The sequence below is a fragment of the Mobula birostris genome, chromosome 23, assembly GCF_030028105.1.
Source record: "Mobula birostris isolate sMobBir1 chromosome 23, sMobBir1.hap1, whole genome shotgun sequence".
Classification (NCBI taxonomy): Eukaryota; Metazoa; Chordata; class Chondrichthyes; order Myliobatiformes; family Myliobatidae; genus Mobula; species Mobula birostris.
This window is the reverse complement of record NC_092392.1, coordinates 11621859-11649214: the sequence shown is the minus strand read 5'-3', so window position 1 is coordinate 11649214 and position 27356 is coordinate 11621859. Positions and strand designations below refer to the sequence as shown.

General features: G+C 43.0%; 1 protein-coding gene across 1 annotated transcript; it reads left to right on the top strand.

Moving 5' to 3' along the window:
* Window positions 1-3308: 3308 nt before the first annotated feature.
* Window positions 3309-27012, top strand: LOC140186708 (C-type lectin-like). The gene is made up of 6 exons (XM_072241197.1): window positions 3309-3333; window positions 3411-3481; window positions 12111-12259; window positions 21573-21713; window positions 23830-23941; window positions 26821-27012. Exons 2-6 carry the CDS (start codon window positions 3427-3429, stop codon window positions 26895-26897), a joined length of 534 nt encoding a protein of 177 aa, XP_072097298.1. The 5' UTR covers window positions 3309-3333; window positions 3411-3426; the 3' UTR covers window positions 26898-27012.
* The last annotated feature ends 344 nt before the right edge of the window (window positions 27013-27356 follow it).

Below are 27356 nucleotides of genomic sequence, written 5' to 3'. Positions count from 1 at the left end.
TGCAAATGTCACTCCGCTATTTAAGAAGGGGGCAAGGAAGCAAAAAGGAAATTATAGACCTGTTAGCTTGACATCAGTGGTTGGGAAGTTGTTGGAGTCGATTGTCAAGGATGAGGTTACAGAGTACCTGGAGGCATATGACAAGATAGGCAGAACTCAGCATGCATTCTTAAAGGAAAATCCTGCCTGACAAACCTATTACAATTTTCTGAGGAAATTACAAGTAGGGTAGACAAGGGACATGTAGTGGATGTTGTATATTTGGATTTTCAGAAGGCCTTTGACAAGGTGCCACACATGAGGCTGCTTAACAAGATAAGAGCCCATGGAATTACAGGAAAGTTACATACGTGGATAGAGCGTTGGCTGATTGTCAGGAAACAGAGTGGGAATAAATGGATCCTATTCTGGTTGGCTGCCGGTTACCAGTGGTTTTCCACAGGGGTCCGTGTTGGGGCCGCTTCTTTTTACGTTGTACATCAATGATTTGGATTATGGAATAGATGGCTTTGTGGCTAAGACTGCTGATGATACAAAGATAGGTGGAGGGGCCGGTAGTGCTGAGGAATCGGAGAGTCTGCAGAGAGACTTGGATAGATTGGAAGAATGGGCAAAGAAGTGCTAAATGAAATACAATGTTGGAAAGTGTATGGTTATGCACTTTGGCAGAAGAAATAAATGGGCAGACTATTATTTAAATGGAGAAAAAATTCAAAGTTCTGAGGTGCAGCGGGACTTGGGAGTCCTCGTACAGGATACCCTTAAGGTTAACCTCCAGGTTGAGTCAGTGGTGAAGAAGGCGAATGCAATGTTGGCATTCATTCCTAGAGGAATAGAGTATAGGAGCAGGGATGTGATGTTGAGGCTCTATAAGGCACTGGTGAGACCTCACTTGGAGTACTGTGGATAGTTTTGGTCTCCTTATTTAAGAAAGGATGTGCTGACGTTGGAGAGGGTACAGAGAAGATTCACTAGAATGATACCGCGAATGAGAGGGTTAACATATGAGGAACGTTTATCCGCTCTTGGTCTGTATTCCTTGGAGTTTAGAAGAATGAGGAGAGACCTCATAGAAACATTTTGAATGTTGAAAGGCATGGACAGAGTGGATGTGGCAAAGTTGTTTCCCATGATGGGGGAGTCTAGTACGAGAGGGCATGACTTTAAGGATTGAAGGGCGCCCATTCAGAACAGAAAAGCGAAGAAATTTTTTTAGTCAGAGGGTGATGAATCTATGGAATTTGTTGCCACGGGCAGCAGTGGAGGTCATGTCATTTGGTGTATTTAAGGCAGAGATTGACAGGTATCTGAGTAGCCAGGGCATCAAAGGTTATGGTGGGAAAGCGAGGGAGTGGGATTAAATGGGAGAATGGATCAGCTCATGATAAAATGGTGGAGCAGACTCGATGGGCCAAATGGCCAAATTCTGCTCCTTTGTCTTATGGTCTTATCCTGCACAAGGACTCCTAAGTATCTTTGCATCTCTGCATTTTAAATTCTCTCTCCCTCTAAATAATAGTCTGCCCGTTTATTTCTTCCACCAAAATGCATGACCATACACTTTCCAACATTGTAATTCATTTTCTACTTCTTAGCCCATTCCCCTAAACTATCTAAGTCTCTCTGCAGGCTTTCTGTTTCCTCAAAACTACCCGCTCCTCCACCTATCAATGTATCATCGGCAATTTTAGCCACAAATCCATTAATCCCATCGTCCAAATCATTGACGTACATTGTAAACATCAGCGGCTCCAATACCGACCCCTGTGGAACTCCACTGGTAAACGGCAGCCAGCCAGAATAGGATCACATTCTACCCACTCTCTGCTTTCTGCTGATCAACCAATGCTCCACCCATGCTAGTAACCGCCCAGTAATTCAATAGGCTCTTATCGTGCTAAGCAGCCTCATATGCGGCACCTTGTCAAAGACCATAAAAATTCTCAACATTACATCCTTGCTCTTATACTTTAGTCCTCTTGAAATGAATTGCATTGCATTGCATTTGCCTTCCTCACCACAAAGCCAAACTGCAAGTTATCAATTAGGGAATCCTGCACACTTGGTGTCTCAGTTTTTTTTGGTATTTTCTCTACATTTATAGAATAGTCAACTCTTTCACTTCTTCTACCAAAGTGCCAAACCATATACTTCCCAACATTATATTCCATCTGACATTTATTTGCCCATTCACCTAATCTGTCTAAGTCCTTCTGTAGCCTCTCTGTGGCCCATGGCATTACAGAAAAGATTCTAGCAAGGGTAAATCAGTGGCTGATTGGCACAAGTCAAAGAGTAGGATAAAGGTAGCCATTTCTGTTTTACTGCCGGTGACTAGTGGGGTACCGCAGGGGTCTATGTTGGAAACGATTGGTTTTATGTTATATGTCACTGACTTGGAGGATGGAATTGATGTTTTTGTTGCAAAGTTTGCAGACGATACAAAGACAGACGAAGGGGCAGGTAGTTTTGAGGAAACAGAGAAGCAACAGAAGGACTTAGATTAGGATAATGGGCAGAAGAAGTGGCAGATCAAATACAGAGAAACTGGAGAGGATTCAAAGGTGGTTCACAAAACTGATTTCAGGATTAAAGGGCATTTTATATGAAGAGTGTTTGATGGCTCTGGGTCTGTATTCACTAGAATTGAGAAGAATGAGGGGTAATCTCATTGAAATTGAAAGAGCTAAAAAGCCTTAATACAGTGGATATGGAGAGGATGTTTCCTATGGTGGGAGTATCAAAGACCAGAGGGGATAGCCTCAAAACAGAGGGGTGTCCTTTTAGAATATAGATGAGGGACTTCTTTTGCCAGAGAGCAGTGAATGTGTGGAACTTGTTGCCAGACGGGACTGTAGAGATTTGTGATTGGTAAGGGTATGAAGGATTAGGGGAAGGAAGGCAGGTGATTGGGGCTGAGAGAAAAAATGGATCAGCCATGATGAAATGGCAGAGCAGACTCGATGGGCAAATGTCCTAATTCTGCTCCTATATCTTAGCTGTCTAAATCTGATTTCATGAAAATCATTATGCAAACATAAATGTTCTCTGCAGCCTCCAATTCTCAATGTTCAGTTACAGAACAACATTCTACAGCCACACTTGGAGTTCTCAAGACACTCCTGTGGTTTCCCAATTATGTCATTCAAGCTTGTCAATCAGTGATTGGTTGGCAGAGATTTTTAGGTGTGAGGTGTGGCCAAATGGGTTTGATTTGAATGGTTCTCAAAGCCTCCAAGGTCTCAGATCTACACATATATATAGGGGTGCATCAGGACTGGAAATCTAATTGACACAAGCATCTTGGGGAGAGAGAGAGAGAGAGAGAGAGAGGTGGGAATGGCAGCAGGATATCCCCACTTTCACTGGGAAACTTGATGCTAATGATGAATTATTTTCTTGTGTTTCAGGTTTGAGGGAAGAAACATGATGTTGGTGTGGGTTTTCGTGGTGACCGCACTGCTTGTCAGTGATGTGGCAGGTAAGGTCCATTGATTCCGGAAGCTTTATAAATATACTGCTGTGAGGAATGAATGTACATGCACTGTGCTGGGACTGTGGGAAATGGGAATTTGTGGCTATTGATTCCGGATGGGGTGCGGAAGGAAATTTAATTGATTTGAATTAAATTGACTTTATTTCTTTATGAGGAGTAAAAATCTTTACATTATGTCTCTGTCCAAATGTGCAATCTGCACTCATAGTAATCTATAATAAATAGAACAGTCGATGTAATATAGAGTATACTCAAATCAGTGTGAGTTCATCAGTCTGATGGCCTGGTGGAAGAAGCTGTCTTGGAGCCTGTTGGTCCTGGCTTTTATGCTGCGGTACTGCTTCCCGGATGGTAGCAGCTGCAAAAGATGGTGGTTGGGATGGCCTGGGTCCCTAATGATCCTACAGGCTGTTTATACACACCTGCAATTGTAAATGTCCTGAATCATGGGAAATTCACAACTACAGATGCACTGGGCTGTCCGCACACTCTCTGCAGAGTCCTGTGATTAAGGGAGGTACAGTTCCCATACCAGGCAGTGATGCAGCCAATCAGGATGCTCTTGATTCTGCCCCTGTAGAAAGTTCTCAGGATTTGGGGCCCATACGAAACTTCTTCAACCGCCTGAGGTGAAAGAGGCACTGTTGTGCTGTTTTCACCACACAGCTGGTGTGCACAGACCCTGTGAGGTCCTCGGTGATATGGATGCTGAGGAAATTGCTGTCTACCCCCTCTACTCCAGATCCACTGATGTCAATAGGGGTTAGCCCGTCTCCTTTCCTCCTGTGATCTACAACCAGCTCATTTGTTTTTGCATAATTGATGGTGAGGTTGTTTCACCACTGTGTCAGAGAGATAACTTCTTCCCTGTAGGCCACCTCATTATTGTTTGAGATAAGCCAATCAACATAGTGTTGTCGGAAAATTTAATTAGCATTTTGGAGCTGTGGCTGACGATACAGTCATAGGTATACAGGGAGTAAAGGATGGGACTCAGTATGCAGCCCTGAGGGGCTCCTGTATTGAGAGTCAGAGGGTTGGAGGTGAGGGAGCCCACTCTTACAAACTGCTTGCGACCTGACAGGAGATCCACTATCCAGCTGCACAAGGCCGAGTCCTCTGAGTTTCTTGTCGAGCCTGGAAGGAACTATGGTGTTGAATGCTGAACTGTAGTCCAAGAACAGCATTCTCACATATAGAAACATAGAAAATAGGTGCAGGAGTAGGCCATTTGGCCCTTTGAGCCTGCACCGCCATTTATTATGATCATGGCTGATCATCCAACTCAGAACCCTGTCCCAGCCTTCCCTCCATACCCCCTGATCCCCGTAGCCACAAGGGCCATATCTAACTCCCTCTTAAATATAGCCAATGTACTGGCCTCAACTGCTTCCTGTGGCAGAGAATTCCACAGATTCACCACTCTCTGAGTGAAGAAGTTTTTCCTAATCTCGGTCCTAAAAGGCTTCCCCTTTATCCTCAAACTGTGACCCCTCGTTCTGGACTTCCCCAACATCAGGAACAATCTTCTTGCATCTAGTCTGTCCAATCCCTTTAGGATTTTATACGTTTCAATCAGATCCCCCTCAATCTTCTAAATTCCAACGAGTACAAGCCCAGTTGATAAGCATCCTTCTTCTCCAGATGTGTAAGGACGGTATGTAGAGCAGTGGCTATTGCGTCATCTGTCAATTGGTTGTGTCCGTAGGCAAATTGTAGGGGTCCAGTTTGGGTGGTAGCAAGCTGCAGATGTAATCCTTGACCAGACTCTCAAAGCATTTGCCTGTTATTGAGGTGAGAGCAACAGGACGCCAGCCATACAGCCATGCACGCCTGGTCTTTTTTGGTACAGAGACAATGGTGGATAGTTTGAAGCAGGAGGACACTCTACACTGGGAGAGGGAGAGATTAAAAATGTCTGTAAACACACCAGCTAGCTGTGCTGTGCACATCCTAAGTACTCGCCCTGGGATGCCTTCCAGTCCCGCAGCCTTACGACCTGTCCACTCATTGGGAACATCTGCGTAGCTCAGCCTCAGAGTTGACCAGGATGTCCTAAACGAAATGTCTCTTGTTCAGGACATTCATCTCTGAGCTATTGAGATGGAAGATGAGTTAGAGACTCTCTTGTGTAGAGCAGACAGAGATTTCTCCGCAGTGTCACTTCACAGGAAAACATACTTGTACGCCTGATGGTGAGGATGAAGACAATAGGGAGCATATCCACAGAGCTGGCAAAGGTTGTACTTGTGCCTGATTTGATAACTTAACTGACACACAACATCTCTTCAAAATATCAAAAATGTTCCAGAATATAGCACTGAGACAGAACAGGTGACAGAAGTGAGTGGAGGAAGCATTTTGGATTGAGTGATCATGATTTCATTAGTTTCAAGACATCATGATGAAGAATAGGACTGATCCTCAGGTGAATTTCTAATCTAGAGGAAGGTCAATTCAGATGGATCTGCCAGGTGTAGATTGGAATAGATTGTTTTCCAGCAAAGAGATGCTTGGCAAGTGGGAGTCCTTCTAAAGTGAAATATTGTATGTACATAATCTGTTTAATCCTGTAAAAAGGAAAGTTTAGCAAACATTGGTTATCGAGGATCAAAGATCAAGGACAATTTTTTTTGCTATTTTCATTTTCATGTGATTTGCAGTGGTCCTTTACTTCTTGTAAGATATGATAAAACTTACTTTATCTTCTTCACTATTATTGGCTGTTGAAGCATATCCTACCATTAATGAAATGTTCATTTATTGCCTTCAGAGTTTCATCAGAATTACTCAGTCCAATAATGCCCAGAATCCCATCAGGATTTTTCTTCTTTGAGAGTTTGGTGTTATTTCCTGTTTATTATCTCCTGAATAGATCAATTTGTATTCATCAGAATCCAAACATCGACTCCCTTTCCATCTTGTCTCACACAGTCCCATGACAAGCCTTTAAATTCCAGAATCATGTTCCTGAACCTCCTTTGAACCCTCTCCAACACTAGCACATCCATTTTTGGATAAGGGCACTGAAAACTGCTCACAATACTCCAACTGAGGCCTCATCAGTGCTTTATAAAGTCTCAACATTACATCCTTGATTAATATCATAGTCCTCTCAACAGGAATCTAATATCGCATTTGCCTTCCGCACTACTGATTCAACCTGCAAACTAATCTTTAAGGAATCCTGCACTAGGATGCCCAAATTCCTTTGCACCTCAGATTTTTGAATTTGCTCTGCATTTAGAACTTAGTCTCACTTTGATTTCTTCTACCAATGTGCATGACTATACACTTCCCTACACTGTATTCCATTTACCACTTCTTTTCGAATCTTCTAATCCAGTGGTCCCCAACCTTTTTTGCACTGCGGACCAGTTTCATATTGACAATATTCTTGCGGACCGGCCAACCGGTGGGGGGGGTGGGTGGTGTGTGGTAGGGTTGCCAACGGACAAGAATAGCAGTAAAATACGTTGGATTTCCCAGAGAAAGACTACAATGACCATGAAGCCTTGCGCGGGCACAAGTGCGCATGCGTGACTTGCGCTTTCGTGTCCGTGCCGAGTTTTTTCTACAAATCGCTTTTGCCAATTCTGTGGGGGGGGGGGATGTTAATCGCGACCGGAATATAGGTGATAAGTGGCTAATACACTCAATTTCGTTTCTAAAAGGGTTTATCTAACGGATTTAATATTAAACGCACAGTGCATATTTTCCTCGCATGAATATAGCGATAAGTCAATTATCAGGGGAGGACAGGGGAGCTTGAAGTAAGTGTTGAAAAAACTTCCAGTAGAAGTGATAGAGGCAGGTTCGATATTATCATTTGAAGGAAAAATTGGATAGGTATATGGACAGGAAAAGAATGGAGGGTTATGGCCTGAGTGTAGATCGGTGGGATTAGGTGAGAGTAGCGTTCAACACGGACTAGAAGGGCAGAGATGGCCTGTTTCTGTGCTGTAATTGTTATATGGTTATATAAGTCCATAGCATCATAACATTTTAAGTAACGTTTGGATATTAAACACACAGCACATATTTTCCCCATATGAACATATAAAATCATTGCAACACACCAGTATCGCTGAATTAGTGGGAACCCTGGGCTTGTTTCTCTGCAACAAGACAGTCCTATCGAGGGGTGACGGGAGACAGTGATACTCGAACGGGGTTCCTTGTGTCCAGTCTATTCCGCAATTTAGTTTTCGTTACATTCTTTGCAGAGATATGTTGGAAATGGAATCAACGTTTTCAGTGCTTTCGTGGCTATCTCAGGATATTTAGCCTTGACTTTGATCCAGAATGCCGGCAGAGACGTTATGTCAGACATACTTTTCAGCCCGCCGTCATTTGCAAGCTCGAGGAGTTGATCTCCTTCCCGCGCTAAAGTGGATGACACGCGGATCATGACCTCACGTGGGTTCAAACTCAACAGTGGGCGTGACAGGGAATGAGGAAAGGTGCAGCTGACTCATATCGCCAAATCATATCGTTTCCTCGCGGCCCGGTGGTTGGGGACCGCTGTTCTAATCTATAATAGTCATTTTGAAGCCTCTCTAATTCCTGAAAACTACCTGTCACTCCATCTATCTTCATATCATCTGCAAACTCGGATGGAATGCCAGCAATTCATCATCCAAATCCCTGACATATAATGTAAGATGAAGTGGTCCCAACACAGACCCCTGTGGAACATTACTAATCAGTGACTGCCATCCAGGAAAGGTTCCCCTCATTCTCACTCTTTGCCCCCTGTCAATCAGCCAATACTTTATCTAGGCTAGTACCTTCTCTGTAATTCGATGGGCTCTTAAGTTGATACGCAGTCTCATGTGTGTCACTTTAGCAAAGGCCTTTTGAAAATCCAAGTACGCAACATCCAACGAATCTTCTTCGTCTATCCTGCTTGTTATTCCTTCAAAATATTCCAGAAGATTTGTCAGGCGAGGTTTCCCCTGATGGAAACCATGCTGGCTACAGCCTATGTTATCATGTGCCTCCAAGTACCCCAAAACCATTCTTGTGTATCGACTCCATCTTCCCAGCCACTGACATCAGATTACCCAGATCATAATTTCCTTTCTTTTGCCTCTCCCTTCATAAAAAATGAAGATTCCTTCAGAACCATGCCAGAATCAATTGAATCTGAAAGATCATTACTAATATCTGCACAATCTCTTTAGCCACCTATTTCAGAACCCTGGGTTGTACACCAGCTGGTCCAGGTGCCTTATCTACCTTCAGACCTTTCAGTTTCCCAATCATCTCCCCTAGTAATGGCAAATTGACTCTAAGATGGTGTGAAGTTTTTATTTCAATAGCTCTGTGGTGTTTTGCAGAAGGGAACTGTTCAAGAAGGCAATTTGCAGGGTGGTTAATGGTCACAATGATTTTTCCTGCTCAGTCCTTTGTCCTGGAGACATGCAAACCCTGCAGAGGAGGTAGACAGCAGCCAATCACCTGAGCTGGCACTTTGCTGTACTTTTTTTTTATTGTGAGAGGATGATGTCCCCAACTGGACAGCAATGGCTGATGTGAGGATGCTCTTTGTGATGGCAGTTCGGAGTTGTCAGCTTTTCTGGTGAAGGTGGAATTTTACCAACAATATCAGAGGATATTGAGAGTTTTGTTAAGGAAAGTCACTTAAGGGGCATAATAAATGCAAAATAGCATTTCAGAGAGAACTCAGGAGCACTAAAAGAAGACATGAAGTTGCCTGGTAGATAAGATAAAAGAGAATCCCAAAGGTTTCTAAAGCCATATGAAAATCAGAATGACAGCAAGGGATAAAGTTGGTCCTCTTGAAGATTATTATGGTAATCTATGCATGGGGCAAAAAGAAATGGGGGAGATCTTGATGTTCTTTTTGCATCTGTACTTTCTTGGAAGACAGACACACAGACTGCAGAACTAAGGCAAAAATGTAGTGAGGTCACAGACTGTACATGGCTATATTGAGGTGAATTAAGGTTCATAAATCCTCAGGCACTGACAAGGTGTCCCCTCAGACCTAGAGGGAGGCTAGTGCGGACACTGCAGAGGCTCTGGCAGAGAAACTAAATAAGTCCTGGGCAATGGGTGTGATGTAGAAGGATTGGATGTTTTCTACGTGGACTTTAGCAAGGCCTTTGACAAAATCCAGAATAGGAGGCTGATCCGTAGGGTTAAGTCAGTTGGCCTTAAGGCTGAAGCTGTCAGTTGGATGCAACATTGTCTTAGCGAACGAAGCCAGAGGGTGTTTGTAGATGATCGTCTCTCTGAGTGGTGTGCTTCAGTGATCGGTGATTGGTCCATTGTTCTTCATCATCCACTGTATGTTAATGATTTAAATGATAATGTGGCAAATTGGACCAGAATATTTACAGATGACATCAAGATTGATGCAAAGTGGACAGTCAGGGAGGCCATCAAAGCTTGTAACACGATCTGAACCGGCTGGGAAACTAAAGTGAAAAAATAGAAGGTGGAATTTACGGCAGACAGTTGTGAGGTGTTGTACTTGGGGAGGATCTGAGTTACAGGAATAGGTTGAATTGGCGAGAACTTCATTCTCTGGAGCACAGGAGAATGAGGGGAAATCTCAGAGAGGAATACAAAAATATAATGGCGCATAGATTGGAGGAACCCTTGCAGACTTTTCCCCCTGAGGTTGAGTGAGAGTACAACTAGAGGTTAGAGGTTCAGGGCTAAAGGTAAAATATTTATGGGGAACCTGAGGGGTAATTACTTCTCTCCAAGGGTGGTACACGTGTGGAATGAACTGTCAGCTGAAGTGATAGATATGGATTCAATTGCAACATTTAAGAGAAGTTTGGAATGGTATATAGATGAGATTGATATGGAGGGCTGTAGTTGAGATTCAGGTAGCTGAGACTAGGCAGAGAACCAGAAAGACACAGAGCAGATGTGCTGAAATTATTTCTCCACATCGCCCAGGAATCCTGTGAACAACTACTTGTATCTATCCCCTCTCGCTGTGAAACAGGGACACCTGGAGTGAGAGAGTGAGACAGAGCCTGGTCTCCAAAGTCTTGGACGTCCATGTTCCCACTGCTTACTATCCTACCATTCTCCATGTATACTATTGTCTTGTTTTCTCCCTGTAGGTTGTAGAATGAGTTCAGAGTTGAGGTGAGATAAAATATCTATGCTAGTTCAGGAGCCTGAGCATTGTAGGGTAATGACAGTCTTGAATGCGGCAGTGTGGTGCCTAAGACTTCTGTACCTCTTGCCTAATAGTAGAAGCAAGAAGAGAGCCTGACCTGGATAGTGGGGGTCCTTGATAATGGATGCAGACTTCTTGTGGCAGCATTCCTTGTAAATGTGCTCAATTTTCGGGAAGGCGTTGCCTGGAATGGACTGGGTGTATCCACCATCTTCTGTAGAATTTTTCATTCCTCTGCTTTTGTTCTTCCATACCAGGCTATATTGAAATTGGTCAGGATACTTTCCTCAATGCATCTATAAAATATTGTCAATGAGTTAGATGACATGCTGAACCTACACCAAATTCTAAGAAAGTAGAGGTGCTGTCTCTATCACACATCCTTCCACACATCACAAATCTTGTTGATCTTTTCCTTTTTGTTTTGAATTTCTTGAAGTAATCAAAAATTCACTTAAAAATCAACAGATTGTACAACAAAAAAGCCATTATCAACCATATCCATGCCAGCCATCAAGTTCAATAGACTTCATCTCCTTCACCAGTACTTGGCCTGTAGCCATCCATCATGCCATTGTGATTCAATCGCTTCTTCAATGTTTCCAAGTGCTGTGAAAGTACCTAACTCTCCCCCCATCTCAGGAAATGCATCCAAGATTGCAAATATACTCCTCGTGGGAAAAAAAATATTCAGATGCCCTCTGAATATCTTACACCTCACCTTAAACCATGTCCTCTGGTTTTAAATATCTCTGTACTGAGGAACAGTTTCTCACAACCCCACCAATTCTATGCCCCTCTTTATATTGTGAATCTTGATCACGTCTTCATTCAGTCTCCTTTACTCCAGGGAAGCAAACCAAGTCCATCTTGTCACTTCTCATATCTGAAACACTCCATTTCAGACAACGTCCTGGTGAATTTCCTGTGCACCCTCTCCTGAACACCAGGTGCGGACAAAACAATGTTTCATAAATTTGTTTCTCTTGGATCTACTTGAATCATCCACATGGGATTTTCTCAAACACTGTTCAAATTGATGGTTGCCATATCAAGCTTCCAATCCTCACTGGCACTTGATGAGAGCTCTAAAAATTTTATTCATCAGATACAACAATCTCTTAACAAAATGTTTTGTTCTTGAATAACCTGCCAATCTCTAAACTTCAATTTGTTCCGTCCTTCAGAACTGCTTATAAACATTTCCCACCACCAGTGTCAGACTCTGATCCATAGTTGTCTGGTTTACCACTGTCCCTATTGCAAAGAATAGTGTCCCTCCAGAAACCTCTCAGTCCTCTGGCACCGTGATGTGGACAAAGAGCATTGACCAATTTCTGTGGATCCAGAGAGTTTCCTGTGTTGTGATTGTTTGGAATTGGTGTTTTAATACTCCCCTGTCATTATTCCATCTGATTTAACACTCAATACCTGTTTAATTGAAAGGGACCACAATTCTCAACGAGGTGGAGGAGCGACTGTACAATCCTCGTGTTATAACCCAAGGACGTTGTGATGAAAACTGGTTTTACTTTCCTCCTTTAAACACCTGTAATCGGTTTTTCCCTGACAAAAAGACATGGAAAGAAGCTGAGGTAAGTCATTGAAACCCAGTGATTGCTCTGGGAGTTGTGGAAAATGCTGGTTTCTGCTGGTTCATTCCCATGAACTCACAGCACAGCCTCTGGTTGAACTCTCCATGATGGGTCCTTGTGTTACAAGGTGCGCTTCTCTGCAGCTGTGGACTCTGCTTCCTATCAGTCAAATGAACATGTGAAAATTTAGAAATAAGGACCAAAAGCCATAGAGCAGAATTAGGTCATTCCATCATGGCTAATTTATTATCCCTCTCAACCCCATTCTTCTGCTTTCTCCCCATAACCTTTGATACCCTGATTAATCAAAAAACTATCAACCTTCACCTTAAGTATACCCAATGACTCTGCCTGCACAGTTGTCTAAATTCCAGAAATTCACCACCCTTTGGCTAAAAATTTTCTCTCATCACTTTTCTAAATGGTTGTCCCACAATTCTGAAGCTGTGCCATCTGGTTCTCAACTCGTCCACTATAGGATACATCCTCTTTACTTCCATTGTATTTTGGCCTTTCAATATGTGATAGGTTTCAAAGAGATCCCCCCTCATTCTTCTAAACTCCAGTGACTAAAGCACAGAAAGTCAAACACTCCTCATGTGTTACTCTAGTTCCTGACATCGTTCCCATGAACCTCCTCTGGACACTCTCCAATGCCAGTGCATCTTTTTTAAGATAGTGGGACCAGAATGACTCGCAATACCCCAAGCGCAGTCTGACCAATGCCTTATAAAGGCTCAGCATTTCATCCTTGCTTTCGTATTGTTTGTCTGCTTATTTTAACATAACTATTTAATAGACACGTGTATACTTCAAGTACTGCTGCCAGAAAGATAACAAATTCCACAACAAATACCAGTGATATTAAATCTGATTCTGATTCCATCCTCATCCTCTTGAAATGAATGTTAATGTTGCATTTCCCTTCCTTGCCACCGACTCAATCTGCAAGTTAACCTTTAGGGAATCCAGCACGAATACTTTGAACCTCCGATTTTTGAATTTTCTCCCCAACTTTGTCTATTCTGCCTGTTATTTCCTCAAAGAATTCCAACAGATTTGTCAGACAATATTCTCTCTTTAGAAAACTATACTAACTCTACCCCAGTTTATCATGAACCTTCAGGTATCCCAAAGGCTCATTGTTAATGACAGACTCCAATATCCTATCAACCACTGTTCAGCCTAACTGCCTCCTGTATGAATTCTTCAGCCACACATTCATCTGCCAGATCATCCCATTCTTCTTTTTTCATTTTTTTTTTATGTTCAGCATAACAAAACTTTCAATTTCCAGGTACATTTATATTTCTTGCCCTCACAGATGTCAACTATCAAAGTACTTCCATCAAAGTATGGACATCACCATCATATCCTATACAAAAGCCCTTATTAGTATAGCAGACAGATTTACATCTACATATTGTAGAAAAGGTTGCCACGTTTTATGAAAACTATTTGTTTTTGAGTGTACCATACATATTAAAAAGTCCAAAGCAATATATTCCATGATTAATTTACACCAACCAGAAAGTCCGGGGGCCTTATTGGATATCCAACCAAGTAAAATGTTCTTCCTCGCACAAGTCAGGATGTTAATCAGTTTTTTCTGATGTGCATTAATAATACGACTGCTGGGTAGGCCTAAGAGAAAAGATACGGGATCCAGTTCAAGCTCCATCTTCAGAATCTTTTCCATTTCACCCAAAATATCATTCCAGTATGCCTGAGGTTTGGGATAAGTCCAAATACAATGGGTGAGAGGTCGAATATTTCCTTTACACTTAGAACACATTGGAGAAACCCCCATCTTAAATTTTGAGAGACAATCATGAGTCAGATGGGCTCTATGCAGAATTTTGAGCTGCAATACTTCAGTTCTATTATAAACTGAAATTTTCTTTGTATTATCACAGATGTTTTTCCATGTTTCAGCTGTAATTTCCACTCCCAGCTCCTCCTCCCAGACCTTTCCCAGCTGCTCAGCCTCTCCACAAGAACATTCCCTCAGGATGCTGTAAAAAGTTCTGATGTAGACTTCACCCCGAGAACAAAACACCCTCTTTTCTATGTCAGAACTATAGAAATCAATTAACAATCACGTTTTTACTGTATATAATCTCTTACTTGAAAGAAACAAAAAGATCCTGGCTGGGTATGTTGAATTTCTGCACTACAGTATTTGACTAAAAGACATCATCGTTCCTTCATCAAACAAGTCTCCTAAGTAGAAAGTACCCTTAGAAATCCAAAGGTTAAATCCAGGATCCATTATGCCAGGCTGAAAATCTGGACTGCCGATTACTGGAGTGAAGGGTGATATTTTTGCTGCGTTGCCCTCAGTTTGTCGCACTGCCCTCCAAGCCTTGATTGTGTTAATTATTATTGGATTGTGACAATATTCCTTAACTAATTTCATCTTATTGAGGAAAAGCAAATTAAGAAGAGGGCATTTTATTTGTGAGGCTTCAATGTCCAGCCAAATTGAGAAGGGATCCCTGCAGATACAGTCAACCACATAAGACAAAAAGGAACTTAATTGATATTTTTTGATGTCTGGAAAATTCAGATCCCCTAGAGCACTGGGAAGCTGTAACTTAGACATTTTAAAACAGGGTATTTTTTGTTCCAAATGAAAGACCCAAACCAGCCATTTTTTTTTTTAAAGCGTTTGTTGGATGAAAATGACTGGAATCATTCGTAGTGGGTAGGGCAGAAGAGGAAGAATGTTCATTTTGAGCAAGGATATTTGGCCAAGCTAAGAAATAAGAAGAGTGCTCCATCGTTCAAAATCCTGTTTGATTTTGTCAAATAACTATGTAAAGTTAGCTTTGAATAATTGATTAAATGTAGATGTGATGAATATGCCTAGGTAAAGAAAACCTGTCTGTGACCATTTAAAAGGGAAAACACTCTGAGTGTCAGGTACCTGCTGCAGATTCTCCAGAGGCATAGACTCTGATTTAGTAAAGTTGATTTTATAACCTGAAAAGGTGCTAAATGAATTAATGCATTGTATAAGGTGGTGCACTGATATAGCAGGGTTTGATAAGAAAATTAGATCATCATTTGCATACAATGTAATTTTATGTGACTTTAGTCTGGAGCAAATTTTTTGGAGTCTTGCCGAATAGCCTCAGCCAATGGCTCGATCGCTAGTGTGAAAAGTAGTGGTGATAAAGGGTAGCCCTGCCGGCTGCCCCTCAAAATACTAATATTATCTGACCTAATACCATTAGTAAGAATCCCAGCCAAAGGGTCATTGTGAAGAACCTTCACCCACTCAATAAAATTATTGTCCAGACCAAATCGTTCTAAGATGAATAAACGATATAGCCATTCGACACCACAAAAGGCCTTCTAAGGAAACCACCAAGCCATCCACTGCCTGTTGCTGACATGCCTGAATCATATTATGTAATCTTCTGATATTGTTAGATGACTTGCGGCCTTTTACAAAACCCGTTTGATCCTCTTTTACGATAAAAGGTAACACAGTTTCTAATCGCAACGCTAAGGTTTTAGATAAGATTTTAAAGTCAACATTTAACAATGAAATAGGCCTGTAGGAGGCACAGTCTTCAGGGCTCTTTCCTTTTTCAAGTATTAGGGAGATATTAGCTTCTCTCAATGATGATGGGAGGAGACCACAGGTAAATGCATGATTAAACATGTTTAGCATAGGCTCTGATAATAACCCTGTGAACTCTTTATAGGATTCACTAGTGAGTCCATCAGGACCAGGGGCCTTCCCACTTTGGAACTGTCTCACAGCTTCCTGTATCTCATGTATAGATAACAAGACAAGACAAGAGGAAAGGAGCAGAAGTCAGCCATTCAGCCCATCGAGTCTGCTCCGCCATTTTATCATGTACTGATTGTTACGTACCCCGTAACTGGGTTGCCAAACCAGCAGAAATGGATTACTCAGTTGGAGTCTGGATTACTAGAACTAAGAAAGTTTTATTAAAGAAACAGGCAACACAGTAATCAAAAGGATAATAAATGCAACAGTTCAGCAATGATAACCACACGTGCACAGAATTAAGATAACAGCATCAATCAAGCTCTATCGTTGTCTAGGGATAAATGACCAATTTCAAAGTGACACAAAGTTCAGTCCAATTTAGTAGTTCAGTTCGCGGTAATCGTTGCCATGGCGATGGACAAAGTGGGGGGAGAGAGAGAGAGAGAGAGAGAGAGAACGGGAACGACTGATCATTCAGAAACGGCTTCCACTCACAGACCGGCGATAATTGCTCACAAGCAGCTTTCGGGCGGGTCCTTTGTGATGTCACCTGAGGTCACCGACTGTGACCCCTCCTCCAGATGCGGTCGATCCTCTGCAGTGAACCCGGCACCCAAGCAAGGGCAGACACACACCGGGTTCCCGCTGATCGTACCTTTCCACCCTGTGCGTTGTCCGGTACTTCCCACCGACTCGTGAGAGGCGCACCGCTTCCAGGGTCTCGTTACCTCGAGTGTCGTGTGTGTTCTGCCTTAGCGAACCTGTCCCTTCTTATCCCCCTGCTGGGGTATCGCCTGTCCATCACTTCAAACAGTTCAGGGTTCAAAGGGGGAGCCGCTCCAGACAGCTCTCTCTCTCCCGTCCCTTCATTACACATCCCCAGATGCTGTTTCATTGTGTTCCTTATCTCTCTCTTGAAGACAGGTGGCAGACCAACTGCTGACCACACAGGACAGCTAACATCTTATCTATGTGTATTCTTGTCACATGATCTATTCTCCCATTTAGTCCCACTCCCCCGCCTTCCCACCATTACCTTTGATGCCCTGGCTGCTCAGATACCTATCAATCTCTGCCTTAAATACACCCAATGACTTGGCCTCCACTGCCGCCCATGGCAACAAATTCCATAGATTCACCACCCCCTGGCTAAAAAATGTTCTTCGCATCTCTGTTCTGAATGGGTGCCCTTCAATCCTTCAGTCATGCCCTCTCGTACTAGACGCCCCCATCATGGGAAACAACTTTGCTACATCCACACTGTTCACGCCTTTCAACATTCAAAATGTTTCTGAGGTCTCCCCTCATTCTTCTGAACTCCAAGGAATACAGTCCAAGAGCAAACGTTCGTTATATGTTAACCCTCTCATTCCTGGAATCATTCTAGTGAATGATTCATCTCTGTACCCTCTCCAACGTCAGCACATCCTTTCTTAAATAAGGAGACCAAAACTGGCCACAGTACTCCAAGTGAGGTCTCACCAGCACCTCATAGAGCCTCAACATCACATCCCTGCTCCTATACACTATTCCTCTAGAAATGAATGCCAACATTGCACTTGCCGCCTTCACCACCGACTCAACCTGGAGGTTAACCTTAAGGATATCCTGTTTGAGGGCTCCCAAGTCCCGTTGCATCTCAGAACTTTGAATTCTCTCCCCATTTAAATAATAGTCTGCCCTTTAATTTCTCCTGCCAAAGTGCAGAACCATACGCTTTCCAACATTGTATTTCATTTGCCATTTCTTTGCCCATTCTTCCAATCTATTCAAGTCTATCTGCAGACTCTCTGTTTCCATAGCACAACCGGCCCCTCCACCTATCTTCGTATCATCAGCAAGCTTAGCCACAAAGCCAACTATTTCATAATCCAAATCGTTGATGTACAATGTAAAAAGAAGCGGCCGCAACACGGACCCCTGTGGAACACCACTGGTAACCAGCAGCCAACCAGAATAGGATCCCTTTATTCCCACTCTCTGTTTCCTGCCAATCAGCCAACACTCTATCCACGTATGTAACTTTCCCGTATTTCCATCCACTGCATCTCCCTTGTCTAGCCTACTGGTAATTTCCTCAAAAAATTGTAATAGGTTTGTCAGGCAGGATTTTCCTTTAAGGATTCCCTGCTGAGTTCTGCCTATCCTGTCATATGCCTCCAGGTACTCTGTAACCTCATCCTTGACAATCGACTCCAACAGCTTCCCAACCACTGATGTCAAACTAACAGGTCTATAATTTCCTTTTTGCTTCCTTGCCCCCTTCTTAAATAGCGGAGTGACATTTGCAATCTTCCAGTCCTCCGGAACCATGCCAGAATCTATCGGCTTTTGGATAATCATCGCTAATGCCTCCGCAATCTCCACAGCTACTTCCTTCAGGACACGAGGGTGCATTCCATCTGGTCTGGGAGATTTATCTACCTTTAGATTATTCAGCTTCCCGGGTACTTTCTCTGTCGTAATTGTGACTGCGCACACTTCTCTTCCCTGCCACCCTTGAGTGTCCAGTATACTGCTGATGTCTTCCTCAGTGGAGACTGATACAAAATACTCGTTCAGTTCCTCTGCCATCTCCTTATCTCCCATTACAATTTCTCCAGCATCATTTTCTATCGGTCCTATATCTACTCTCACCTGTCTTTTACTCTTTATATACTTGGAAAAGCTTTCAGTATCCTCTTTGATATTAGCTAGCTTCCTTTCATAGTTCATCTTTTCCCTCTTAATGACCTTACAGTTTCCTTTTGTAAGCTTTTAAAAACTTCCCAATCCTCTGTCTTCCCACTAATTTTTGCTTCCTTTTATGCCCTCTCCTTTGCTTTAACTTTGGTTTTGACTTCTGTTGTCAACCACGGTTGCATCCTTTTTCCATTCGAAAATTTCTTCTTTTTTGGAATATATCTGTCTTGCACCTTCCTCACTTCTCGCATAAACTCCAGCCGCTGCTGCTCTGCCATCCTTCCTGCCAGTGTCCCTTTCCAGTCAACTTTGGCCAGTTCCTCTCTCATGCCACTGTAATTTCCTTTACTCCACTGAAATACCGCAACATCAGATTTCGGCTTCTCTTTTTCAACTTTCACAGTGAACTCAATCATGTTATGCTCACTGCCTCCTAAGGGTTTCTTCACCGCAATCTCTTTAATCACCTCCGGTATTACACAATACCCAATCCAGTACAGCTGATCCCCTCGTGGGCTCAACAACAAGCTGTTCTAAAAAGCCAATGGCGCATTGAGGAGGGACTCTTGTTCAAAAGAAATGCCTGGGAGATCTAAGTTCCCAAAAAGATCAATTCTGGTGTGACACTTGTGTGGATTAGAAAAAAATGTAAAGTCTTTGTCTGAGGGATATAACAACCTCCAGGCATCCACAAGTCCGAGTTCTCCACATTGATTTGTTTAGACTGTGAGGACAGCAATGGCATTCTGTCCATCACTGAGTCCATGAGACAATTAAAATCCCCACCTTCAATAATGTTTTGTATTGAAAAGCTTGTAAATTTGGAAAATTAGGAATTTGAGAGGATGAGCTGGAGGGCAGTAAACATTAAGAATACCTCTCCATATACAGTATTGAAGCCTTAACAATCACAAATCTGTCATACTTATCCTTAATGCAGTCTAATAACTTAAAAGGTAGGTTTTTCCTAACTAAAATGGCCATTCCCCTACTGCTGGTATTAAAGGATGAAAAATAGACATGATCAAATCCACTCTGTTGCAGTTTTAAATGTTCTTTATCATTTAAATGTGTCTGCTGAAATAAGGCTATGTCCACCCTCTCCTTTTTCAGGATTAGTAGGACTCTCTTTCTCTTGATTGGTGAATGACTCCCTTTAATGTTCCAAGTGCACAATTTTAATATATTACTGGCCATAACCCTTTAAAACAAGCATTTGACTCTGGAGAAGAAACCCAACTTAAGATCAGCTGAGCAGTAATAACTAAACAAAAAAACACACACACACAAAAAAAGCCAAAGTGCCAACAGTGCTGAACAAGAGGACTTACCCCACACTTAAAGGGGATATCTGAACCTTCTAGCACCCCATATTCTGCCCCACTATCAATATGGCATTTTAAATAGTCAAAAATGAAAATAAGGCGTGATTTATCAATCCACCGATTTGTTACCGTCATGTTTAAACTCCTTCAGGTTGAAGCAGCACCGTTAACTTAAACAAATAATGAAACTATATTAATCAAAACAAACACATTACCCATCCTATAAAATGTCTTGCTGTCGAGTAATGAAAAGGTAAAATAAAGTGACCATCAAGCATGTTATCGTCCATGACCAGGGCTACAAAATATATACATTCTTTAGCCCAACGTATCCACAAAAGTTTTAGCTTTGGCAGGAGAATCAAATATCTTGGCGATCCCATTGTAGGTGATCCTTAGCGCCGCTGGGTATAGCATAAAGTACTGGATTCCGGATTCTCTCAGCTGGTCAAATCCTTTGCGCTTCCAAACAACAGCTGCCGAGAAATCTTGAAGAAACATAAGCCTGGATCCCTCATATATTAAAGCCTGGGTATCAGTCCCACGGTGTCTCGAAGCCTCCACCACTCTTTGCTTATCATCGAAATTATGCAACCGGACAAGAACAGGTCGAGGGCATTGGTCTGGACCTGGCTTTGGAGCCAGCGTACAATGAGCTCTTTCCACTTTAATGTGTCCAGCCTTGGTTTCCAAATCAAGGAAATTAGGCAGCCAGCCCTCAAAAAATTTTGCTGGCTGGCTGCCTTCTGTACCTTCAGGTAGACCGATGATCCGTATGTTCTTCCCCCTACCTCTATTCTCAAGATCATCGATATGGTCAGACAGGCTTTGAACTTGCTTTTCCAGCGCCCGGATACGGCTTTGGGCTGATCAGCTACAGTCTCCACCGCGGAGACTCGGCTCTCGGTCTCGGTCGTTCTTGTATCAAGATTTTTAAGCTTCAATGTGTGGTTTTGGAGTATTAGAGAGAGGGAAGCCAGCTTCTCGTCCATCATTTTGGCTATGTTCTCTGTAAATTGTTGAATTACTTGATGAAAAGCAGGGTCCAGCATGTTAACAGTGCTAGCTCCCCAGCCCCGGGCAAGCGCTCTGTGCAGTTTGTCTTGGTCATCTTTTTAGTACTTTTCGAAGGCATGGTGTTGGAACAACTCAAAAAATACTCATCAATGTTCATCCTATTAAATCCGCCACTTGGACATTTAAAAAAAAAGTTGAAATGGATAGGTTTATGTGCGAAATTATCAGTGTTGGGGTGCTGAGCTCAGCAAAGCAGACCTTTCACTGCGCCGCCATCTTGAAACCCCTCAGTTCATCCTATTCTTAACCCCCTCACTCGCATGTGGCACAGGCAGCAATCCAGAGATCATAACTCTCGAGGGTTTCTGCTTTTCAGTTTCAGGCCTAACCCTCTCCACAACCAGCAGGTAACACAGAGCTAGATTTACACCAAACACTTTGAAGAAAAACAACTGTTTCAGGAAATTTCTAACATCAGGTCAGATAATTTACTGAGGGCCCAGTGTGAGGATTAAAAGTGATGATACTCTTTCTTTTATAGGAGTTCTGCAATCAACTCCCACATTATGGAAATCTGGCTTCTGTGATCTCAGCCGAACACAACACGTTCATTGCTAACGTGATCCGTGCTGTGGATACAAGCAAGCCTTTTGCATGGATTGGCCTGAACGACATATGGAAGGTGAAGTTTATGATGACGTGTTACATTGCCACCACAGACAGAATTACACCATCCATCCTGCAGAGTAACAGGGGTGAGGCAGTGTGGGGGTAAAGTTACTGGGTGTATCCTAATAATCCAGGGACACGAGTTTGAATCCTGTCCCAGCAGCTGGGAAATCTGGAAATAAAATGCAATAAATCCATAGTGAACATTATTATCAGAAATGGTGACAATGGAACGGCCAGACTGTTGTAAAAACTGATCCGGTTCACTGTGGTTCTTCAGGGTGAAGAATCTGCCATCCTTCCCCAGTCTGGCCTCACTGCGACTCCAGAGATCCATCAATGTGTTGACTCTTCCCTGCCCTCTGAAATGGTCAGAGGATGATCAGGGAAGGATAATAAGTGCTGGTCTGACCAGTGTCACCACGTCCTGTGAACAAATAAATTCCACGTGTTTATGTCCCCGTTTATCTCCATATGCGCCTCCTCTCTCCCTCCTTCATCTGATACGATCAGTGTGTCTTTCCTTTCTCCATCATGAGTGTCTCTGACTTTTCCTCATCGATCCCTCACCCCAGTGAGTCACATTCTAAACAGTCTGGAGAAAAGGGTTTCTCTCGAGGAGCCTGCTGGATTGACCAGTGACTCTCCTGTCTTTATGGTCCAGCAGCACAAGTGGAAACATTTCTCTATGTTAGCAATGTTGAATCTGCACAGTTTGAAGGAGGATCCCAGTGAGCTTCTCATCCACTCCACACACAGTCATCTGGTTTTACCATCCAAGTGTTAGTTGTAGCTGTGGCTCTACAGTTAGAGCAGGTACCGAGAGACAGGGAGAGAGAAAGGGAGGGAGAGACAGACAGACGACAGAGAGACAAAGAGAGAGAAAAAGAGAGAGAGGGACAAAGACAGAGAGAGAGAGAGGGGGACTGACATAGAGATTAGATTAGATTAGATTACGAGGACACGCAGTCCTCTTTTATTGTCATTTAGTAATGCATATGCATTAGGAAATGATACAATTTTGCTCCATGAAAGATATCACAGAAACACAAGACAAACCAAGACTAAAAAAACTGAAAAAACCCACATAATTATAACATATAGTTACAACAGTGCAAAGCAATACAGTAATTTGATAAAGAACAGACCACGGCACAGTAAAAAAAGTCTCATAGTCTCTCGAAAGTCCCATCATCTCACGCAGATGGTAGAAGGAAGAGAAACTCTCTTCCTGCCATGAGCCTCCAGCGCCGCAAACTTGCCGATGCAGCACCTGGAAGTACCCGACCACAGCCGACTCTTGAGTCTGTCCGAAAACTTCGAGCCTCCAACCAGCCCTCCGACACTGAGCACCATTTCTGCCGAGCGCTTCGACCCCGGCCCCGGCAACAAGCAATAGGCAAAGCCGAGGATTTGGGGCCTTCCCCTCCGGAGATTCTCGATCGCACAGTAGCAGCGGCAGCCAAGCGGGCATTTCAGAAGTTTCTCCAGATTTTCCTCCGTGCTTGTCACGTCTGTCTCCATCAAATCAGGATTGTGCACGGTCTGCTACTTCACAAATACGATATCATTTCGGAGTAGCCGCACGCGCTGCATCACGCCACCATCTTCTCCTCCCCTCTGGAGAGAGAGAAGGAGTGAGAGAGAGAGAGAAGGGAGAGTGGCAGACAGAGAGAGGGAGAGTGATAGAGAGAGAGAGACAGAGTGACAGAGAGAGAGAGATATTACCCTCTGTCAATGAGGTATAATGGCTCAAGTTTGCTCTACCTTTATTTATCTGAATCCATTCATGTGCTGACTTTGTAAGCTCTTCTGTCATTTGTTCCTCTGGTGTTTATGAGATCAGTCTGTGTATTTGTACTCAATGACTCATTGTCCGAGTTGTCATTTTTCCTTCTCCCTGACTTTTATTCTCAGATCCGGTTTCTTTTGTTCCAAAGATTCTGTTACTTCCATGAGATTTTCCCCACCCTGACAGTCTGTCATTTAAAATCTCATTCACTGCCCCGTTTGTCCTGGCTGCTCGTATTCTGGTCTCACTCTGACTCGGGTCCAGCTCCTCCCTGTACCAGTAAGTGACAGGTTACTCAGTGTTCCCACAGAAATAATCACTGATTTGTACTCCACAGGAAGGAGCTTACACATGGGCTGATGGAACTTCCTACACTTACAGACGTTGGGCTTCAAGACAGCCTGATAATCACCGAGGCAATGAAGACTGTGTGCACCTTCTTTCTAGAAGTAAGTGTAACAGTGAGATAAATGTTTTTTTTTGAAGTCCATTTCAGATACAGTATTGAAGAGGCCTGTCACAACAGAAGGAATGAACCAGCCCCATGCTCAGCTGAACTGGACTCATTGCCCAGCAGTTAGAGGAAGATAAATGGGATGTAATGCAGGGACGGGAACAGTCAGTTAATGAAGATGAAACAAAATACTGCTATTGCTGGAAATCTGAGATAAAAGCAGCGTTTTCACAAACTTCTCAGTAGGTCAGGCAGCGTCTATGGAGAGAACATCGGAGTTAATATTTCACATTGAAACCCCTTGGTCAGGTTCAACTCAGTACGACCTTGTAGGTGAAGGAATGTAATATCAGGTTTGGAGGATCCTGCAGTGTGTCACTGCAGATAGAGAAACTCAAAGTTCAAAGTTCAAAGAAAACTTAATATAATTTACTTGTGGGCATTCACAGTAAATATAAATAAACACAGTAGAATTAATGAAAAGCTACCAGAAAGATGGACAAAGAACCAATGTGCAAAAGCCAATGAACTGTGTAAATACAAAAAAAACAAAATTATAATAATAGATAAGTAATCAATAATATTAAGAATATGAATTGTAGAACCCTGTCTCTTGTAACTATTCCTCTTCCCACCGTCTCTTGTAAAAATGCCATCCCCTTCTCGCAATTAATCTGTCTCTGCTGCATCTGCTGTCAGGATGAGGCTTTTCATTCCAGGACGAAGGAGATGTCCTCCTTTTTTTAAAGAAAGGGGCTTCCCTTCCTCCACCATCAACTCTGCTCTCAAACGTATCTCTCCCATTTCACGCACATCTGCTCTCACCCCCTCCTCCCGCCACCCCACTAGGAATAGGGTTCTCCCTGTCCTCACCTACCACTCCACCAGCCTCCAGGTCCAACATATTATTCTCCAGAAAATCCACAACCTCCAACTGGATCCCACTACTAAGCACATCTTTCCCTCCCCGCCTTTTCTGCTTTCCACAGGGATCGCTCCCTACGCGACTCGCTTGTCCATTTGTCCCTCCAATCGCTTCCCACTGATCTCTCTCCCGGCATTTATCCTTGTAAGTGGAACAAGTGCCACACATGCCCTTACACTTCCTCCCTCACCACCATTCAGGGCCCCAGACAGTCCTTCCAGGTGAGGCGACACTTCACCTGTGAATCGGCTAGGGTGATATACTGCGTCCGGTGCTCCCGATGTGACCTTCTATATATTGGCGAGACCCAACACAGGCTGGGAGACCGTTTTGTTGAACACCTATGCTCTGTCTGCCAGAGGAAGCAGGATCTCTCAGTGGCCGCACATTTTAATTCCACGTCCCATTCCTATTCTGATATGTCTATACACGGCCTCCTCTACTGTCGAGATGAACCCAAGCTCAGGTTGGAAGAACAACACCTTATGTTCCGTCTGGGTAGCCTCCAACCTGATGGCATCAACATCGACTTCTCTAACTTCCGTTAATGCCCCACCTCGCCTTTGTACACAATCCCTTATTTGTTTATCTTTCCAAATCTTTTTATTATTATTATCCAAATTAACACGAGTACATTGAAGTAAGCAACACTTACAATGTCCCAAAAAAAAACATTAATTTGAAGATTGGAACATTTTTGGTGATAATAAAAAAACCCTACTAAGTGAGAAAAAGTGGGTGATCAACCCCGGAGCCATGCGCCATGCAAAAAGCTTCTAAAGATAAACGTCAAACCGCCAGCAAGAAAAAAAGAACCAAAAATTTACAATTAGATCATGGAGGAAATCTATCAATTAACTCAAATGATAATAACGAGCAAATGAACCCCATCTTTTCTCAAAATTAAATATAGGTTCAAAGGTTTGACTTCTAATTTTCTCCAAACTAAGACACAGCATCACTTGAGAGAACCATTGTGACAAAGTGGGAGCTGATGTGCCCTTCCACTTCAGCAAAATGGCCCTCCTGGCTATCAATGTAACAAATGCAGTAACATGTTGGTCAGACACAGAGATACCATGGAAATTTTGAGTAATTATTCCAAAAAGCACAATAATATTATTATTAATATAACAAATAAATATTTATTATTATTATTGTTATTATTTCCCCCTCTTTTTTCCCTCTGTCCCTCTCACTATAGTGGGCTCCCCTCCCCCCTTTACCTCTCTAGGCCTCCAGTCCCATGATCCTCTCCCTTCTCCGGCCTTGTATCCCTTTTGCCAATCAACTTTCCAGCTCTTAGCTCTATCCCTCCCCCTCCTCTCCTCTCTTCTCCTATCATTTTGGATCTCCCCCTCCCCCTCCCCCTCCCACTTTCAAATCTCTTACTATCTCTTCTTTCAGTTAGTCCTGACAAAGGGTCTCGGCCCGAAACGTCGACTGTACCTCTTCCAATAGATGCTGCCCGACCTGCTGCGTTCACCAGCATTTTTTGTGTGTTGCTTATGGTTTGTGGTATCAGTTCAGTGTTGGGCTGAGTGAATTTATTCACTCTGGTTCAGGAGACTGATGGTTGAGGGATAATCTATTCCTGATAATGTGGGACCTTTAGCTCCTGTATCTCCTCCCTGATTACTGCAGCAAAAAGACAGCATGGCCTGGATGGTGGGGTACTCTTAAGAATGGAAGCTACTTTCCTGTGACAGCACTCCTTGTAGATCTGCTCAGTGGTGGAGAGAGCATTATGTGTGATGGACTGGCCTTTTGTCAGCTTTTTCATTCAAGGGCATTGGTGTTTCCATACCAGGTTGTGATGCAACCGTCAGTAGCCTCTCTATCATGCATCCGTAGAAGTATTTCTAGAATTATTTTCAGATTTTCAGCATCTGCAACATTATGCTTGTGGTCTAACAGGTCAATGTTGAGTTCCTTTTTTCTGCTTCAAGGTCCTGCACCTTGGAATGATTTGCCCTGTGGATCGAGGATTGGTTTTGTTTGTGCCTACGAACTTCAATGTACTTAGAAGACTCCAGTGGTTTCCAGCGGTGGATTCAGTGCCTGATTTCTTTGTAGCCACTCTCACTGTCTGTGGTGCCTGTACTCATTTAGTTTCTCAGTCAATAATAAAGAGAATTGCATCCTGAGCTGTGTGTTTGTTGTTGTGTGAGTCTAGTTTCCAGCAGCTTTCCTGTCCCACTGTTGCTCCCTCCCCACCTCTGCACTCAGTGCTGAACTGAGGAGAAGACAGCACAGACTTCACAAAATTAACTCTTTCCCTTCACCCACACTTGCTGTGTTGGGTCCAGACCACCGCACGTGGAAGTGAAATCAAGGATCTGATGAGGACACAAAGCAGATTTACTGGAATAGATGCAGGGAATGAGACTTTACAACACTGTGATGAGGCTGCAGAAGATGAAATGGGCCCATAAATACCTTTGCACAATTGAATGAAAATCTGTTGTCTGTTTAAAATTAAAAC